Source organism: Haemorhous mexicanus, chromosome 5, assembly GCF_027477595.1.
Source record: "Haemorhous mexicanus isolate bHaeMex1 chromosome 5, bHaeMex1.pri, whole genome shotgun sequence".
Classification (NCBI taxonomy): domain Eukaryota; kingdom Metazoa; phylum Chordata; class Aves; order Passeriformes; family Fringillidae; genus Haemorhous; species Haemorhous mexicanus.
In genome coordinates this window covers 37,094,609-37,115,190 of record NC_082345.1, presented here as the reverse complement: position 1 = coordinate 37,115,190, position 20,582 = coordinate 37,094,609, and the positions used below count along the sequence as shown (strand labels likewise).

Here is a 20,582-nt window from a genome sequence, read left to right as displayed (position 1 = left end):
AACAATATGTGAGATTTAATATTCTGTTTTACTAATCAATAGTGAGGCCTCATCTGTTACTGTGTGTACATACATTGGCTTCACTTTAGAGCAGATGTGCCAAACTGCTTTAGAGAGGGGTCATGAAACGTTTTAAATTCATGTGATAGCATTTTCATATGAAAACCTTGGTTTTAGCACTTGAAAAAAAAAGTGAGAAGGAATCCATAAAGCAACAATCCATAAAGAATGGGATAGTATGGAAAGAGTGGCTAGAAGTGTCTTTTTTCTGTCTCAAAATGCAAAGCTCTTCAGTTAAATGGGAGGAAATAGTCAGTGAGAGGAAACAGTTTTTTATATTACACACCCAAACTTTTACAGCTTGGATAGTTATAGAATTATTTCTGTTCATTGCAACATATATTTTGGAAAGATCAGTGAAGTTCATACTGTAGGGATAAACTGTTTGAAACTATCCAAGAGTGTGAACTAACTTCTTTTTCACATATTTTTCATGGTTTCTAGGTAATTTTGTTGCTACTTCTAGCCTGTCTGGCTCTTTTCACAGAGTTAATGGATTTTGCTATGATAATTGCTCTACCTCATGATTTTAACAATACTTTGAATGGGAACTGCATATTTTCATTCTACTCCCATAACTGAGAAGAAAAAGTCCTTTCTGTTAGAATAATGCACAGAAACAGCAAATAAAAAGTACAGAGATTGAGGGGAACCCTGGCTTTGTTGAAGATGATATAAGTTTTGCCACTGACTTCAATACAGTCTGAGTGTCATCTTTAAGTTTTTGTCTTTCAACGAATATTGTACATATAAGGATTGAGTTAATGAATTACGTTAATGTTATGATGAGACCTGCATATCATAACAGCTTGATAAATAGAGGGCCCTTAAATCCCATTTCATCTTGCTTTTCTACCTGAATGCATGAATATTCTTTTTACAGATCTGGCTGTCATTGTCATTACAAAGGCAAAGCCCTCCAGCCTGGAGAAATCCTTCCTACACCAACAGGCTCCTGGTAGGTTTGAGCGCAAGAATTATGTCTTTCTTGTACCACAGTTTGGACACTTCTTTAAGTGGTTTGAGAATTCTTCTCAGTTAGATTGAAAGTTTATTGTATCAAGATTTTTTTTTTTTTGGGCATACTTAGTAAAAGAGGGCCTAGTATAAATTGGATTATGTACCTGATAATTTTAACAAAATACCTGGAAAATTCTGTAAGCTATGGTGGATAAGGTTTTGTGTTATACTGCCTGCATCCTAAATCACCTGGCCCTCCATTCTCACAGGGGTTGATATACTCAGCTTTTTTGCTTTTTTTTATTTCAGTGTAAGTTAGGAAATTACATAGTACATAAACTATGAATTTAGGCCCTCTCTACAGATCAGGAATTAGAAACTACCATGAAAATATTGAGCAGAACTCAAGCTTTTGGATTTTAATCCTCTTTCTCCTCTTAATTTCTGTTGTTTAAATTAGGTTGAATTGTATAACCTTTTTAACATGGTGGTTACAAAGCATTTTCCCCTTGAATAAACATGGGTTTCCTTTTCTTTTCTAGTCAATGTTTGAATGGAACAGTGAAATGTATTGAAGCAACTACAGAAAACATAGGTAATTTACAGTCTTAAATATAAAAGTTGCACAAATAGAGAATCTGATATTGAATAGTAATTTGGTTTTCTCCTCATAAGTATGTAAATGATGAGATACTTTATATCACAAAATATTTAAAATAGGTTAGGAGCACGAATAGTCTTGGGGGTTTTTCCCTCTTTTTCTGTAGCGCAAATTGTACTAATCAGTCACTGGGGAAATTAAAAGAAATAAATAATTGCATGTGACATCTAGGTCAATGTGTTCTCATGGGAATACCTATAATTAGGCTCACTGTTCATGTTTAGGAAGCTTTAAGATCTTGATTTCTAGAAAGTAAATTTTTAATGCATTTCTAATGGATTTAGAAGTATCACAGTAATTTGAAAATTATTGCACTTCTAAGGATTTTTTCTGCCTAAGGTGTAAGGGCTCTGTCATTAAGAATGGACTAAGTGTGAGATCCAGGACACATATATCCAGATGCTTAATATTATTGGTTTTTTACATTAGAAATCATATGAATTTTATGTGTCTGTAATATAGATTATGTCATAGACTGGTATTCCAATTGCATTCTTATATGAACTGTAATGTAACCTGCCTTTGTATCCCAACAAACAGATTGTGAACAAAAACAAATAGAAAACCTTCAGTGTAAAAGAGCAGTTGATCTTATTTAACCTTCATTTTGCATTTGAAGTTCACATATGCCCTGAAGGAAAAATCTACTATGACTGCAGATCTCCTGTGCCTGGGTTACCTGCAGCGGGTGTGAATTGTGGCATCTCTTGTGCGAACCTTGCCATGAACTTCTCCTGTGTCCCCTCACCACCCTGTGCAAGTGGCTGCATTTGCCCCCCTGGGTAAGCTTTGATGGAACAACCTGGAGCACAAGCCAAATGCATATTTTCCACAGTTCAACTCTGCAAATTTTTTTTGCCTGTTAAATTCCAGTGGTATCACACTTCTAATTTTGAAACTATTGTTCTATAAATTGTCACAGATGCACAGTAACAGCTAAAAGGCCATCAGATATCCAGCTTGCTACCATTCCAATTGGCTGGTATTTGGGACTATCTGGACAGGAGATGACTTCCACCACTTGCACAGTGTAGTTTATTTGAATGTAAAAGCAAACATGACAAAATATTTTGATGGAAACCATTTGTGCTCCTGCTTATTGCTGCCTAAGTCCTAGTCTCACCTAAATTTCTACTCAGGCTTACATTGCTGGTGCCCAGCCGGGGGCAGGGAGGGCAGGTGTATGGACCGGTTTCTGCCCTATTTCCCTTCATTCCCTCTGTCCCTTTTTGTTTTCTCAGCTTGTGTGTTTGGATTTGGTGCCCAGAAACAGTCTGCTGAACTTGGGAGGGGTCAAATTCAAGCATAAAATCTATTTGTGTCAGGATCAATCACTACTTCTTCCATTTGTTTCCATTTCCTCCCCTGACACATCCTGAGTGCATTTTCAGATTGAGGATTGAAATATACTGTGCAAGGTGCTGTAATTGCTGCTCATCTCAGGTGGAGTGCTCCCTTTTTTTTCTCAGCTTTCCTTTTTCTTTCACTGTGTGTGTAGCCAGTGGTCTTCTTACAGTGTATCAGTTGTACACAGATCAGAGTATAAATGAGACTGTCACCATTCCCCTTCCAGCACCTTGTGATGTTCATAGATGACTAAGCACTGGTGAAGGTAGAGATTTCAGGCAGAGCTATTTAAGATTTCACTAGCTTATGTCTGGTATTCTGTAGCCCTCTAAAACCTCTGCCTCAACTGAAAACTTAGCTTTCAGGACCATTAGTTTTATGGGAATAAACAATTATTTTTAGCACAAAACGTGCATGACTGTAAAAGTACTAAACTGGTAACAAACTGAAACATCACTGTGATATTTACATGAAATTAAACTAGCAGTATTGACTTGAAAGTTCACTTGAAAATTTGAAGAAACTAAAATAAAAGTTAAAAAAAAAGAGCTAAAGCCTTGCCTTCACAGTCATACCATTTCAAATTGAGTATTACTTGATTATTTTCTGAAGTAAAACAGGAGTACAGACAAGCCAAATCCTAAGTTTCTGTCAAATAATAGAGTAAAACACATGAATTATTTTTATTACATAAGAGAATAAGCAGTCTTTTTGCTATGAGGTTGAAAAGTAAGTGCATAACACTTAGTGCATTTAGTAATGTCTTTGTTGTTAAATTGCACTTAATTATGACTTTCAGCCTCATGGTTCCAAAAAGCGAGTATGGCCTTAAATAGGAAGGAGCCAGCTGTATTATCTTAAAAATTAGTTTCAAAAGGTCTCTTTTTTATGCAAGAAAATGTTAAACATATATCTTCTGCTATTAAATCTAAGTGGACAAGTCATTAAAAACTTGTGAGATATTTTACTGTAGTGTGGTTTTTTAAAATTCTCTTGAGTTGCCTTTCTTCTCCTTGATTCTCCTTTTCCACCTTATTTTTACTACTACCCATTATTTGACTGAATGACCTAAGCTTTTGGGGCAGAATCCTGAATTCTCCTGGAGACTGGCACCTTATTCTAGCACCCTGGGTATTTATGGGGCTTGTAAAGTGAAGCAGTTTGTGCATGGTATTGAAACCCTTTCCTTTGGAAAACCATGAAATGATGGACTCTAGTATGTAAAAGAATGGTCCTCCTAAAGTAAAAAAGGTTTACATTTTCTATTGTTAAATCTCTTGCACAACACTTTGTTGTTTATTCAGTAGTTGAAGAGGTGACAAAGAATTAGAAACGCTGGAAGTCTCTGATATACTTTAGAAGTTGCATAATGTAACAGCCCAAATTTTCATGAGGAAATTAGGTGAGGATGACAGTAAATTCAAAGATAACCAAAGATAGACTGAAAGTCACCCTTACACTGAGCTGGAGATATGGGGCTAAACTGAGTTGCAGAAGCACAGAGTAGTGTGGAAAAGGACTCCATGGGGCTACATTCACCTCCTGCCTTTAGGCAGAACCAGCAATACCAATTTTATTTTTGGGAGACATTTCGCTTCTATTGACAGAGACTCAGTACCTTCCCAAGCCATCTGTTCTGGTGATTTCCTATCCTTGAGAAATTTTCTGAGCACTTGACTCTTTTACTTAGAGCCAATTACTGTTTAATGAACTAGTAAGGGTGTGAAGAAAACAAAACTGTGTATTCCTTTCAACTTCCAGTGAAACAATCTCTAGATTGTACTTTGAGCCATGAGTTGCATGACAACTCCAGAAGTAGCTCTCCTAAAGAACAGCACTAGTAGTGTCAGTAACGTTTTTGTTAAGAAAGTTAAAATTGCTAAATAGGCGGAAGTGAGATAGCAAATGTGTGGTTGACCATTTATCTGGGTTGCTTATTGATCTAATCAGATTTGATGCTTTTTGCATTAAATGCCTGTTTTGTCTTAACTTAGTTAGTTGTTTCAGCTTCCCTTGTGTAGGCAAGCAACCTCCACCATTGCTCTTCATAAACTGGGCAGCAGGTGCCATTGGGCAACTCACTGTTGAGCACTCAGAACAGGACAGGCGCTGTCTGTGCAGAGGAGCAGCAGCACTCCAGTCCAGCTGCTTTCCCAGCACAGCAGGACAAGAGAGCAGCAGAGATGAAAGGGCAGTCTGACCACAGCCTCAGCAGCTCACATGGTAGCCAGATGCTCCAGAGTTTTCAGAGAGGAATACCTGTACTACTGGCACTCCTGCATGGCAGCTGCAGCCCACACCAACACATCCCTTTCTAGATAGAGGGAGAGCCGCAGCTGTGGGCTTGGCCAGGTCTCCAGTTGTGAACAGTGGAGATCATTTGATGTGGACAGCTTTTGCTGATGAAACAATTTTCCTTAGCTGGGTGGAAGACTGGTTGCTCTTTCAACAATACACTACACATTCAGTTACATTGATCTTTTGGATTTACTCTTTCATCTTAATAAATTTTTTATTTTGAAGGATGGCTGAGCACAGAGGGAAATGTTACATTCCTGACAGTTGCCCATGCACCTGGAAAGACAGAGAATTTCTGTCAGGAGAAGTGATAGCTACTCCATGTTACACCTGGTGAGTTCATTCTGCATACTTTCAAATAATCTGGATCTAGACCTAAAGTGCAACTGATACAGAAAATATATTGTATGCTTTGAAAATCAAAAATACATATGCTTGTTTATAGATAGTTAGAGGATATATCTTTTATTAGGCTTACTGATAGGCTTGGATAAGTAGGAAGTTTTTGGGGTCAGTGCCTTTTCAGATCTGAAAAGGAAGCTGAAGATATCCAAGTTAAAAAGCAGTCGAGAACAAATGCTTAATTCTACACATATTTGTTAGTCTCTGAAATGAAGATGTGGCATTTTGTGGGATAGAATATAATGAAAGGCAACCAAGGAGAAAAAGAGAGATATGCTACTTTTCTAGCCAAAATATCTATAATCAGTTAAGTGTATATTTACTAATGAAAAAAAAATTGGCATGGCAGTTTTAATCAGTTAAAAACCACATTGGCAAATCAACTGAGGATTTACATGTACACAAGCAAAAATAGAGGATGCCAGTACTACTTTCATATAAATTTGTATAAGCCACTGAATGTAGCTGACAGGAAAAGTAATCGTGCAAAATATCAGCATTAATTTCTTAAACTCATTCCATATTTGTCTGTTATCCTGAAATCTTACAGGCAGCAACTGGAGGTATTTTCCTTTGAAAATTTGCAGACCTTAGTCAAAAATTTAGAAAAAATAGACTACTGATATCTTATGAGTATGTTGTGGCAATGTGCCTTATCTACACTGGCGGAAGTGATGGAAATATTTGCATAAGTTCTGCAAAATTTGAGATTTGGCATTTATTTTTAATGTATTTTTATTGTACAGATGGGCTAATGGCAAAATGTTCAGCACTTTCTTGCCATGGCATCACCAGTATCTTCAGAAGCAATTCACAGTATAGCTCTCTGTTTCAAGGTCTGGGAATTTTATTTCATTCCTGAACTTCTGTGTGATTTGAAATAAAGAACACAAAAAAGCATTTTATTGAAAATATACAGCCTAAGACTGCCATTATGAGGAGATACTGATTGCTGGTTTTCCTTGCAGTGTTTGTCGGAGAGGCGTCTTCAACTGCACCAGCCACCCCTGCCCTGCTGTGTGCACCATTTATGGAGACAGACACTATTACACCTTTGATGGGCTGGAGTATGATTATGTCAGTGACTGCCAAACTTACCTGCTAAAGGTAAGTCATATGTTTTCTTGTGTCCTCGAGAAAACAAGTATTTTGAACATCAGGAGTTGATCTATAGAAACCAATGTTAAGAAAACAGTTGTAGAACAGATGTGACAGAACCTGTACAAGGCATTTTGTGATCATCTGTTTGAAAATGGTATGTGGGTGTGTTCTTGCTTATCTCCATGGTTTAGAGAAAAAGAAAAATCAGTGTTTTCTGTTCTACCTTAACCATGCTTTTGTCACAATGAGAAAGAATAACACTATAAAAACCGTAAAAACTAGGTATAATCCACATAATTATTTAATAATTATCTATAAACCCTGCTTGGCCCAGGGTTAGTGATGAGCTCAGGCTGCTTGGAATTCTTCTTGACCATGATCTGCATCAGATATGGATTGTATGTGTATAATAATATCAAACACAATGATTTCATAATTCAACAGTGAAATCATTCATTGAGATTGTCTGGCAGCTATATGCTTATGTTTCTCATAGCACACATTTAGAAAAAAGTGCTAGCTTTTTGTTTAAAAATACCATTACTGACATTTAAAAATATAGTCTATTACTAAAACCCCTATTGTTTATTATAACTGTTGCTATTTTAAGATTGTCTGTGTTCTCAGTTACTGTAATATGTTTAGAAGAATACTCATTTTCCTGACTGCCTAAGCTTAAGAATAAAGCATAATTTCTCAACAAAGACTACTTCAAATAGTTTATTTCAAGTATGTTTTAGAAGAGTATTCACATCTGTGAAATAAAATACATTGGTTCCAGATTTTTTGTTTGTTTAACAAGAAAAAAGAGAGATTTGAAAAAGAATAATACCTCACAGCAAATTCCTATCATGTATCATATATGATCAAAGAACTCTTACTCTTAGAGATATATGAACTTTTGTACAAGCCTTCCTCCTTTAAGAAGCAAAAAATAGGGGTTACCTTACCAGTAAAATCATCTTGCCTGTATGATGATGTGGAAAGGTAGGCTATAATTTCTTAATTATTGTACCATTCATTCAAATAGGTTTGTAAGACAAATCTGTGCTCCTTTTTCAAACTTTAGTATGATACTGGAACGTTTGGCTTTTACAATCAAATATCACCTGTCACTCTACTGTGTAAGAAAGAACCTATCTGGAAACAAACCATGGGGAGCATTTGGCCTCCAAGAATAACGTTGGCAGCCAGATCATTAAGGCACCTGGCACACTGCCAATGGGCCATTCTTCAGGTGAACATGACACAAATGATGAAAATGCTGCCTACACAGATCTGCTTTTCAGACTTCTCAGTCTTTTTTCATCTTTTCAAGCTTAATTTTTTTTCCCAAACTCAGCTAATGTGAGAAAGTACAGTCTAATTTGTCCACAATTTTTCTTTCTTTAGTATATGGAAAGCTTTCATGGCCTATATTTAAGGATTCTTTAGTACATATTAGGCACCACATAATTGTGTCTGGAACGGAAGATGTATCTGTGGGCTGATTTTTGACTGAGAAACGTTTAGAGAATTTTTAAAAGGGGAAAAAAAAGAAAAAGAAACAAAGGATGGGATTTTATGGCAGATGCTCCAGAGTTTTGAGGGAACTAAAACACACAGCTGATGAACTATGTGATATGCAACCCTGGAATCAGAGGAATGGAAGATGGCAGGGTAACCAAATATTTTAAAAGGAATTAATGGTTGAATTTTACAGGAACAGAGCAATATATCTGATCTATATATGAAGGAACTTAACAGAAATTTTAATTAAGAGAAATTGCAATGGTGGGAGTGTTGAACCACCCCTTTTTTTTTTTTTTTGTTTTAATAGAAGAAATTCATGCATGATGAGTCTTCTGAGTTATTCCGTGAAGGTAATATATGGATAAGGATAATCAAATTAATATACATGTATTTTAGCTCAAAGACCTTTTGGAGAAAGATTTCAAGAAATATTTTTTGAAACTACTCTCATATAGAATGAGAATGAATATTCTTTGAGACACAAATTCACAAAATCACAGAATGGGTCAGGTTGCAAGGGACCTCAATGGGTCATTTTGTCTAATCTCTGCTCAGGCAGGGTCATCTTAGACCACATGGAACAGGATTGTGTTCAGACAGTTCTTCATTATCTCCACACCCTCCCTGGGCAATCTGTTCCAGTGCTCAGTCAACTGCCCAGTAAAGAAGTTCATCCTCATATTAAGCAGAACTTGCTGTGCATCTCTCTCTGCCCATTGCCTCTTGCCCTGTTACTTGGCTGAGAAGAGCCTGGTTCCATCCCCTTGGCACCTTCCCTTAGACTTTTATAAACTTTGATGACATTCCTTCTCAGTCATTTCTTCTGGAAGCTGAACAGGCCCAGCTTTCCTCATCCTTTCCTTGTAAGAGATGTGCTCCAGTCCCTTCATCATCTTTCTTTCCCTCTGCTGAACTAATTACAAGTCAGAGGTTGAAGCACAAGAATAAATGGCGGGTGGCTTTGTTGTTGTTGTTGTTGTTGTTGTTGTTTGTTTTTTTTTTTTTTTAAGAAGGGAGAAATCCTGGTGAAATCCTGCAGAGATCCATGCTGAGACCTGCACTCAGCAGCAGAAACAATTTTGAAAAGGTGATGTGAGGATTGAGATTGAATATTCTGATGATAAATATTCAGTCTGAACAGCTGAAACAAAAGCTTCAGGAGATCTTATGGCAGAAAACACTGCATAATAAAATAAAAGAGGAAATTCAACAACAAGCAAATGCAAATCAATGAACAGGAAAAGACCCCTGTAACTGCATTAACATGAAGTTAGGCACTAAATTAGCTACTATTATGCAGGAATGGAATTTTATGTGAGGAAAAGAAATTAAACACATGTAGTGGACATCTTCATGGTGGCAGCCTGAGTGATAATCACATTTGCTTTTATTTGTATATACACAGTTACACTGCACTTGTACCACATCCTGATGTGGTTAAGCTGCATTATATATGCAGACATGATAGAGTGTTGAGGCTGCTCTTGTTTGAAGTATTCTTTTTTGTTCCTAGAGCAGGGGTTTCCATGTCTCTCTCTCTGTATAATCTTCTTCCCATACATTGTGACATTTTAAATAGTAGTATATAAGTAATGTGAGTCTTCCTTGAGCTGCTATGTGAGCTACTACCTTGAGCTACTACCTTGAGAAGGCATGTAGGAGGGCCTTGTCTCTTTTAGCCTGTTATCCAAATAGAGAAGCCAGATGAAAAGTGAAAAAGTATATATACAACTGCAAAATTTAAATTCCTTGCCTAACATCTTGACAGGCACAGCTATCCAAAGCAGTAGCACCTAGCTGTGCTACCTGTTCTACAAACAATCTTTTTTCTTTTTAGCACAACCACAGAATCACAGAATGCTTTGGGTTGGAAGGGGATTTTAAAGGTCTTCTGGTCCAAACCCCCTGCCATCAGGGGTGTGCTGTGTGCTTCAAGTTTTCTGCCTGTAAGTTAACACAGATCATGGATTTCACAGCTGCTAATACACATTCCATTGATTTAATGCTAGTTTGCAGAGCTGTTGAGAGGTTGATTTTTATGGATAACATGAAATTCTCACCAGACTCCTGAAATTGAAGCAGCTGAAGTGAATGTAGTATTGTATATACAAAATTGTAATAAGTTTGTTCTTTTCCTCTTATCTTTTATCCTTTATCCTTTAATCTTTTTCCTGTAAGCAGTGGACTGCTTTCTTTCTACTAACAGAAGTGCCCTAAAGGTGTTGTAGCAGGGCAATAAGAAAAGTTATTGCTACAATCAGTTTGTTGGCATATGAGCTCTTCCCAGATATAGAACTGAGTGCAAGAATTATAATCTGAATTTTCATCCCCAGAGGCATGATAATGTGCAGTTCCCATCCATGTTACCAACCCTCACTGTTTGATCTGGCTGTTGGCCTTCCTAAATCTGATCTGTTTGAACGATTCTTTAATTTGTCATCATATTCCACTGTACCAAACAAAGAACTCATCCTTACCTTTATTATGTTTTTAATAAGGAGGCCTTGTGCTCCTGTGGGAGAAAAATCCAGTATAAGCTTTCAGCCAGTTATGAAACTTACTTGTTTTCAACATCATTGTCTCCTGTCAGGCCTTTTTGTTTAAGGTGACTGTAAGTGTATGAAAAAACCCTTTATAACTAGTTCAACAGATTTGTCCATTGGGGAGAAAATGACAGAAAATATTTAGATCAGCAATTAAGAATATTAGGGCAGTAAGTTCTCATGAAAAGATAAATTCACTTTTATAAAGGAATTAGGAATTACATTATACACTGGATGTAAAGTCCCTGTATAGATGAATGACATTCACAGAGAAGACATCAATATTTTTTTTTAAACATTTTAAAATCTCAATTATTTTGAAGGTTAAAAAAAATTTTAGCAGACAAACTCATTTATCAGTGTAGGTCATGTAAACACTTGATTTTGCTAATCTAAATATGAATTATAAAATTAAATTCAAACAGTTTCTTACTTGAAAATATTTAAATATCTTTTTTCTTTCATTTTCTTGCTTATTGTCTTATTTTACTGTGTTTCATGATGCTACATTCTTTCCTCCAAAAAAATGCTGTTATTTTTCTGGCAAACTTTTTACTAGTTGCTGTCTGTTTCTTCCACTTACCTGTTTCATAGACTTCTGCTCTTATGATAAAATTAGTGTCTTTCTATGGCAAGTGTTGGCCTTTTTTATTTCTGTGGTGGTTTCCAGTCCTGCAGCTCGGCATTTTTATTAAGGCTTGTAAGGTCACTGCACTTGGAGCCCCTCAGACATGTTCTCTTCTGTGAAACAGAAGAAAAATTTTTCTCAGAAAAAATATTCCCAAAAAATTATTAGCATTTCTCAGAAAAAAAATTTTCTCTGCTTTGGGGCAGATTTCAAGCAGGAGTTCAGAGGGATAAGCTACCCATCAGAATATTCTCAAATGAGAGGGCGCTCTGTTGCAATGCTCATCTGCCTTTTAAAGAACACCCCAAAATCCCCACTGAAATATATTCACTAACCTTAGGTTTCCAATAACCTTAGGTTGTCAAGAAGGTCCTAAAGCACAGAAAGGGATGGACTGTTTTGTTCCTATATCCTGAAAGATGAAGGTCAGTGTAACTAAGGCCTCATCCTCAAGTGTTACTATTTAATAGATTAGACTTCAATTCGAAGTATGCAGTAAAAATATTTTCATTCCTTTTCACCTGCCATTGGGGGTTTGAGTATTTTAAAGTGACCTTTTAAAGCTTTTTTGATGCAGTAATGAAAACTCCTTTGAAGCCAAAGTTGGAGGACTATGAAAGGACCAACCATTTTGAGCCATTTGATGAAATAATCAAGTCGCTATGCCAATTGGAAGCACAGATGTAACTCTTTTGGATCAGCAGACATTACATAAGAGCCCATTTGTTAAGTTCATTTAACAAAACAAGTATCAGCTCAGGAACCACCACTATCATTTCCCAAGTGATTCTCCTATGCTGAACAGTCCCCAGAACTAGATACCTGGACTGCTCTGGGGAATACAGCCAGGGAACTCTTCTCTTGCATTCCTCTTCTTTTGTAACTTGAAGCAAGTTCAAAGCTCCTAGTAAATCAAACTTTTATTAGAGTGCTTATTACAGAGGTTGTTTGATGTACTGATAATTTTTTAACCATTATTTGCTGATATATTTATCTTGAGTGGTAAATTTTTTAGATGATGACCAGGCATAAGCTGGAGCAATGACACAGAAAGCAACAACTTTTCAATTACTCGTTTGACACATCTGAGGAGTAAGAATATGGATTTATCCGATGAGCTCTTATTGAATATCTGTAATTTTTTGTGCAGCTCTTTTCAGCATAATTTTTACCAGGTAGCCAGACTGTAGATCCATGAAATTGGCAAAGCTGTAGAATTAAATATTTGGCATGGTCTCTCTCATAGCCTATTTGCAAAATAAATACATACTTCTTGCTGTCAGTCACCCTATAGAGAATTAAAGCTGCAGGTTCATGGTTAATCAACATTGTCAAGCTGACTATTTATAGTTAAGACAAATAGTTTATTTTAATAGATTCTGGAAATTTTAATGGGAAAGTAAATAATGCTGAATTTGAAATTACAAATGTTTAAAATTGGGCACCAAACTCTAAAAGTAATTTTCTTTTTTTCAGGGAATAAAACTGTACATGGTGTTTCAATCAGAGTGCCTTTAATTCTTTAATTAACATATCTAATCCTCAAGCCATATTCCTATGTGTAGTTTCATGAGTAAATGATGTACCAAAATATTTCCACCTAAAACACTTGTCAAATAATTTATAGCAGCAGTAACTGTGTAGAAATAATGATGTGTTGTGTGAAAATTTGTGCCCAAGAAAGAAAGAACCACATTTCAGTGAGAAAACTGTTTACTGTGAATACCTTGCCCTCCTGTAGTTGCAAAGAACACCAACAGTTTGCTTTTCATTAGTCCCATGATTTCAGAGGAAACCTTTCTGGATGTCCTCTTTTTTTCTGGGTCTCTGGAAGTCCTGTAAGGGTGAATAGCAAGCTCCCTCTGGGAGACATCCCTTTCCATCCTGTCTTCAGCTGTACCTGTTTTTCTATTTGTTCTATTCCTTCTGTGAGCAAAAGATCTGATTACAGTTGGCAATGGATTTATGCTCTGGTTCCATTTTCTTCAGATCAATGATTTCAGACTCAATTACCTCTACATGCCTTTCCGCCTCCACCACCTGATTCTCCAGACCATTAAATTATGCAGTGAATGAATCACTTTTATTCTCCAACAAAGGAAAGATTTCTTTCAATTTGTGCAGATTAGCATGGAGGGCTTCCAGGAAAGGCTTGGGGAAAATTTTCTTACCATGAGAATGGCAATTTGGAGGTGGTGTGTGCGTAGTGTGATTCAGAAGCTGGATTTCCTTACTGAGGACTTTGCTATTTAGTGACCTTTTACCTTGAATTTCTGATTTTGGGTAATGCTCATCATCCAAAAGCCCTTTGGCTTTACTGACTCCAGAATATTTTCCTCTTATGGTTGCCTGAAAAGTCAGTTCACAGAATGGCTGCTTGAGTTTGAGGGCCTCTGGTGGGTTCAGTTTCCTGGACTGTTGATGATACAGCCCAGAAGAAGATGAGCAAAGCCCCAAATGATGTGCTGCTGTTTCAGAGCTGTGTGTGCAGCAGTAGCACCCAGCCCTTCTCTGTGTTTGGAGGGGTGGGATGCTTGAGTCAGTCATCTGAAGGTGCTGCTTTGTTATGGTCTCTGACTCTGAGTGTTGGTAAAATATGAGAACTGTGAATTCAATTTATTCTGATTAAGGTCAGGATACGAAGTTTGCTTTTTCTGAATATATAAAAACTAAACTTCAGCAGTGTAAATGAACACACAGCTTTTTTTTAATATTGAAAAGCATAAAAGCTTTGTGCCAGTCTTAGCTTTCGAGCTTCTGCAATCGTTTGCTGGAGCTTTTGTCCTTTATTTTCCTTTTGCACTTTATCATTACAACCAAACACAAAATATTACCATTTACTATGCACTTATTAATAAAACAACACTAACAGGTCTCATGTAAATACATGTAAATACATGCTTAGATTTAGAATAACACCATGAACTGTGCTACTGATTTGTAATTCAGAATAGTTCATATTACAGAATGTGTCACTTGGAAACAAAAAGTCAAATGTTTCCAAATCTTCAGTCTTCAGAAGGTCTCATTTTTAATTAGAAAGGGATTGCAGTAATATGACCTGTGCAAAAGCTAAATCTGGCACACAAGCAGGCAAAGTTAAGTAAATGAAACAAAAGGAAATCTGCTTTAAATGATTTTTTCTAAAACCTTTTAATATAGTTCTCTTAAAATACAAAAAAAAGAAAATCAAAACTTTTTCAGTGATCTCTCTGTAGTGTTTTCAAAATTAAGAAACATGGAGCTAAAGCAAGTTTCTATTTTAAGTAGATAAAGTAAAATATTCACTGTAATGTATTTTCATTATTATTAGATTAAAAAAATTGAATTTTATTGCGGACAAACCTTCAGAACACCCAACAGCTCTATATTGTAGCAAAATCTACTAGAAGAAAACTCAGTGTTTAAAGAAAGTATTATATAATTATATGTTTTTCCTGTTGCTTGTATACACACATACATACACATATGCATACTTGTCATGCATCTTTTTGGAGTTTTAGAGAGTTTGTTCTGCCTGAGATGTATCCTTTTCAGAAGTCTTTTTTAAAGAAATAGGAAAGAGTTATCATGGCTGCATTAGAAAACATCTGGAAGTTGTTTGAGGAAAAGTCAGTAGCTGGAATAATCTCACTTCTCTTGAATTTTCATCAGTGAATCTGCTCAGTCATGTTGCTCTCCTCCTTTTCTACTCAACTGTGCTTCAAAGCTAGAAATATCTCATATCTTACATGCGTACTGCAGGCTTCTCTGCCATGTTTTGAGTGAAAATAATGTGCATTTGCATGAGAAATTTTGCTCTCAGGTTCTTAATTCCTAAATGGGTTTTTTGGTTCTTTTTTTTCAATAGTTGTATGAAAATAGCATAACAGTGGTTGGAAAAAAAGTGCTATTACAATTCCTTTCCTCTCTGTTCTCTCTCGTGTAAGAGGATCATCCACTATATTTCCCACAATATTTTTCCCAGCTTTCATGTAGATTTCTTCCCAAACTGAGACAGTGTGTTTCAGTGCCATCTCTTGACTCCAAGCAACATTGTTCCATTGTTTTAATAACTGTGGGGAAGAACATTTGCTGATACAAATTAGTATGGTATGCAAAACCATGGATCAAATAAAGCTACATGGACTGTATATATAATTCTGGCAAGGTGCAGAAGAAATTAGATGCAGCAGCAAAACAAAGAAAGCTTTTAAATAAGAGATGCTTCTTAGTGTAAATTAAAATGAGTTTTGCATGATTAATGCATTTTCACTGATTATCTGGAGATCAAGTCCATAGAAAAATGGCACAGGAAGCTGATAGAGCAAGAACAAGTTAGACCCCAAGGCATTTGTCTGCTCCCCAGAATAACTTATATATTTATGCCCAAATGCTCACTAAATCTGGGCTAAGATGTTTTACTTCTCCTAGATCAAGCTCCCTACAAGTAATAGTTTCAAATGTTAAGTTCCTTCAGAAGAAACTCAGAGCCAATAAACCATGACCAAGCTAATTCTGACTTTCCATAAAATCCCCTGAAATATTAGATGTGAACAGAGCTAAGGAATCTCTCTGCAAATATGTAGGAAGGAGAAAGTTTTTCTACTTTTTAAAATACTTTATATTTTTTCAATGTTTTAAGAGCTTTTTGCACTTCTTTTTGTGTCTATATATGAAAACACGTAAAATATCATTAAAGGAAAGGAAGATAGGCCTAATCTATCTCTATCCCTCTCCCAGGATGTCCTTATATGCTTTTATGGCCACCCCAGTTTGCAATTTTGTTGGGAATAAGCCAAAAGTAATGGGTAAATCAGGATATTGAGGAAAAAAAAAAAGAGTCTTTACGAGGAACAGTTACAGAGATTTTATTGAAACTTTAAAAGAAATGAATATAGCCAATTAAATTGTCTTCTCCCAGGCTGCATTTTGATGATATAAGCACACTACACAGAATTGTTATTGGTTAAAAGGGACAGAAAATTTCTAACAGGATATTGAAATAGAAAGTTTCTAACAAAAATAAACTCTAGCATTCCCAAGCACTGCTAAAAAAAAAGCCAAAACCAACACCAAACCAGAAAAAGGAAAGCAGTGCTTTGCTTTTTTGACTAGGAAGAAATATGGAAAAAAGTGCAGTGAAGTCTAGAAAAAGAATGTCCTGAGAAGTGGGACTGACAATGAGGTTTTGACTGACTGCCCAGAGCTGTGACTCTGCCTTTTCTGTTGCTTGGCAACTCCATGTTATCACAAAGAAACTGATATTAAGTTGGAACAGGCTGGATATGGTAATTTACGTGGGAAGATACTCTTGCAGTGGGAAAACCATTTTATTTCTAGTTTCTGTCAGCATAAGTAGGTTTCACATGATGAACTGTAGTACATCCCCTGCTGGGTGCATTTTACCTAAAAAGGTAAAGAGTGACTCTGCCTTGGAAAGAGGCTCTGCAGAAAAAAACAAAACCAAAAAATCCCCCACCTTGTTATTCATTAGACCTGCTCCTAGTGTCTACTCAGACATTTCTTCTAGTGGTAGTGACAAAAGCTTGTTTTCATATTTGTGTGGATTTAGTGCAGATTAGAGGAATGGAACTCGATCGTTATCATTTATACCATCACATTCCCTAAGAACTCTTGAGATTTGCTTAAGACCTCTCTGTCTTATATAAACATCAGAACATGATCCTTGCTTTATCTGAATCGTCTTTTCTTTTGTAATAGTTAGGTGCTAAGTTTCAACTGCACTTTATTTCTTCTTTATTGAAAGAAGACACTGCATGTGCAGTGGCTACTGAATAATTTGAAGACTGTGATAGAAACTGTCATTCAAGTTTGAATTTGTCTAGTATTGTATGGCTTGAATTTGTCTAGTATTGTATGGCTCTATGTCTATTGAGCTATATGGAGAGAACAGCAAGGAAATAATTTTGTAAACATATGTAAAGCAAATAATTTTGTAAAAGCTTAGAGCCAAAAGAGACATGTAATCCATAATGATATGTTTAAGTTTGGGTTTAGGTCTAAGATTTAATTAGAAAAAGAGAAAGCACAGAAGATTTAGGATTTAATACAAAGCCCTTTTTTCTTAAATGTCTGATTTACTCATAACTCTATTGAGCTACTAGCACAGTCTCTCTGCATATCTGTCCTGCATAATTTCTAGTAATTTAATACCATCATGCAGTCCTACAAGTAAGGAAGTACTTCACATGTCTTCAGGACTCCCTGTTCTGGCTTTGGTCAGCAAAATACTTCCTGGCTCCAGGCTTCTCTGTACTGCAGAGTTAATTTGAAATATAACTCAGTTTGTGCTCTTGGCTCAAATCCCAACCATATACAAAAACTTCTGACTTGAGTATGTTGTTGCTGTTCAGCTGAAGGGATTGGCCTGAGCTGTCAGAAGGCACAGGCAGCAGCTTCAGTTAGCATAGATAATATAGCTACCCGCTGCTCCCTCAAGGACTTGTCTTCATTGCCAAAAAAGGTGTATTTTTACTGTGGGATAATTAGCCTGATTTAACTATCCTAATTTAAAATCAAACTCTTAATTTCTTTTCTTACAGGGAAGACATTGCTTCCCTGTTAGCTCAGAGTGTCCCTTTTTGCTGATATTAAGGTAACTGAAAAGGAGTGACCTGTGCAATGAAAAGAGCCCTCAATGTCCTAGGCACCAAATAGACCCAGAGACTGCAAGCCAAGTCCTTCTCTGCACTGAGCCGTGGTGGGGTGTAACTCCTTTTCTCACTTTTCAGTTGCCCAGCACACAATCTATCAGCTTGCATCCTATCTACCAAACTAATGAGATTGTCTCCTTTTTAATTTACCACATTGCATCCAATAAATCAAAAAATGCTCTGGGCTGTTATCTGTCTTGGAGGGGAATAATTGGTATTCACTTCAGCAGCAGGCCTGGTTTAATTAAAACATAGTGTATTTCGCAATAAGGTAGTGACCAATTTAATTTTGAGTGTAACCTAACACAACTTTACAATAGAATGGAACAGATGAACTTTACTTTACCTTGAAGTTTTTGATACTTTTAAACTAAGTTCCCTTGCTAAATCATCGAGATCTGATTTCCTACACCCCCTTACAACTAAGCAGTTTGTGAATAACTTTACCCACTGTAGCTGTTGCCTTCCAAGCTTACTGCTGGCAAGTACCATCTGTTTCCTAATCCGTGGCATTAGGGTAACATAGAGCTTGCAAGCAGTGTCCTGTAGATTGTGCTCATCACATTCACAAGCACTCGCTTGCTGTAGAGTGTTTTCTATGCCAGGTAGCAGCATCCTCTGACTTGTGGGCCATGCTAGACTAAGGGTAGCAAAATAGTAGTACCTCCTCTGTGTGGCAAAAAAATACCTCTATGCTTTCCATCATTTGGGGTAGGGTTTGTTTTTGATTTTAGATTGAAAGCGTTCTTTAAAGAGTTTGGTCACTATGACTTTTATTAAAAAAAATACACAAACTGCTTCCTACAGCATGCATGCAGTATTTCTCACTGATGAGGAAAAATTACTGATTTGTTTTTAATTCTTGAATTCTGATGAGCACAGAATAAATAAGGGTACAAATGTGAGACAGGCAAGGAGTAAGTAGCCAGCAACTTCTAGGGGTACGCTGAGCAAGGCAATGGTACATTGACCACAGGAGGGAGTGAAGCTCTGGGGGAGATGCTTTGGGTGGACACCAAAGCAAGGGATGCCTCCTGTTGTGGCCAAGTGGAGCTCTTCAAGAGCATTGCTGGGAGCCAAGAGTTGTTCCCAGGACTACTGGGGAGATGCTGAGAGCCACCATTTCCATCTTGCACACCATGCCCATTAGAACCTCCACATGGTTTCATCTAATCACAGTCTCAGAGAGTATGTTCAAAAGAGGGTGGGAGCCAGAAGAGTTTTAACAAGAAGAGAACCTTTTTGTTCCTAACATTACCCAAGTGTCCCATATAAGACTAGATTAGTCAGTGGGTGCTGCTTGCCACTTCCAAGATTCTTATTTCATGTCTGTCTCAGGTTTCTGATGATTGTAGGACTGAATTTACTCAAATTTTGAACCAGATTCAGAAACATAGTCTCATACTAATATTAACAGTGGCTCATATGAATGTTATGAAGTTAACTTTCTCAAGTAATTTCTATAATTATGACTGCTTGTTGATTTGAAAGGATTGGTACAGAAAAGAGCAGGGAAGTAAATTAAAATAGGAAATAATAGGAATAACTCAACTTCATTTTTTTTGGTGGTTGTGTTAGCAACTGAAATGACAGTTCATCTCCTTTGTTCAAGTAAAACCTTAGCATGGGGAATTACAAGGTGTGTGTGTGTTTCCCTCAGGATGCAGAAGAACCACAGAAGCTGTAGGTAAATAAACAGATGTGTTGAGCCAAGGTGCAAAGGTGATTTTTTTGTGCCTAGTATGCAAAAGTAATGAATGGGCTGTAGAGCCAAAAGGTGTGGGATTGAGAAGACAGTACCTTTGAGTTTGAAGTACTAAAACACCAATAAATCAGGACAACAAAGTATTCAGATCTTCTAAATGTTAAAATAACCCCACCCTACAAACAAAAATATTGGCAGAAACCTTTACCCCCCTCCAATAACATTAAGTATGACTCATGGTTTTGTGAATTTTGGTGTGTGGCACAGAAACTGTTCTATCTATTACTGACAGATGGAAGGTTTCTTGGTTTTAAAAACATGAAAACAGCTTGATCTCATGTACCTTGGTTTAAAAATAAAGCTCTTTTTATAGCATGTCTCAATTTCGACAAGCACAGTGTGCTGTAAATATTAGATTCCAAGTATAAGCATATTTTAAAAGCCTAAACCAGACTCTTATTTTAGGGATAGCTTGATCCTTTGAGTTTGTGAAGTCTTTGGCAAGAGGAGTCACAGCTGAACATAATGGCTCCTTGTGTTTAGCTCTAAAGTTTGTGGGTTCAGTTTTGAATTTAAAAAGGCATTTCCTGATTTGGTAACTTGCTTAATTTAATTTCAAATGTGTGTAAATTATAAAGTATATATAAATTTTTTTTTGTGATGGTAAGCATAGAATAAATCTGCAGGAGTGAAATACAATTGAATATAT

At 36.5% G+C, this 20,582-nt stretch overlaps 1 protein-coding gene across 1 annotated transcript in view; it reads left to right on the top strand.

The window, feature by feature from the left end:
- OTOGL (otogelin like) overlaps positions 1–20,582 on the top strand; it is a 91,945-nt gene that overhangs the window by 27,777 nt on the left and 43,586 nt on the right. Inside the window, exons 21-25 of the mRNA XM_059847928.1 lie at positions 944–1,018; positions 1,563–1,615; positions 2,301–2,463; positions 5,552–5,659; positions 6,697–6,835. Of these exons, the coding sequence (XP_059703911.1) occupies positions 944–1,018; positions 1,563–1,615; positions 2,301–2,463; positions 5,552–5,659; positions 6,697–6,835 (538 nt within the window). The remainder of the gene's footprint in view (positions 1–943; positions 1,019–1,562; positions 1,616–2,300; positions 2,464–5,551; positions 5,660–6,696; positions 6,836–20,582) is intronic.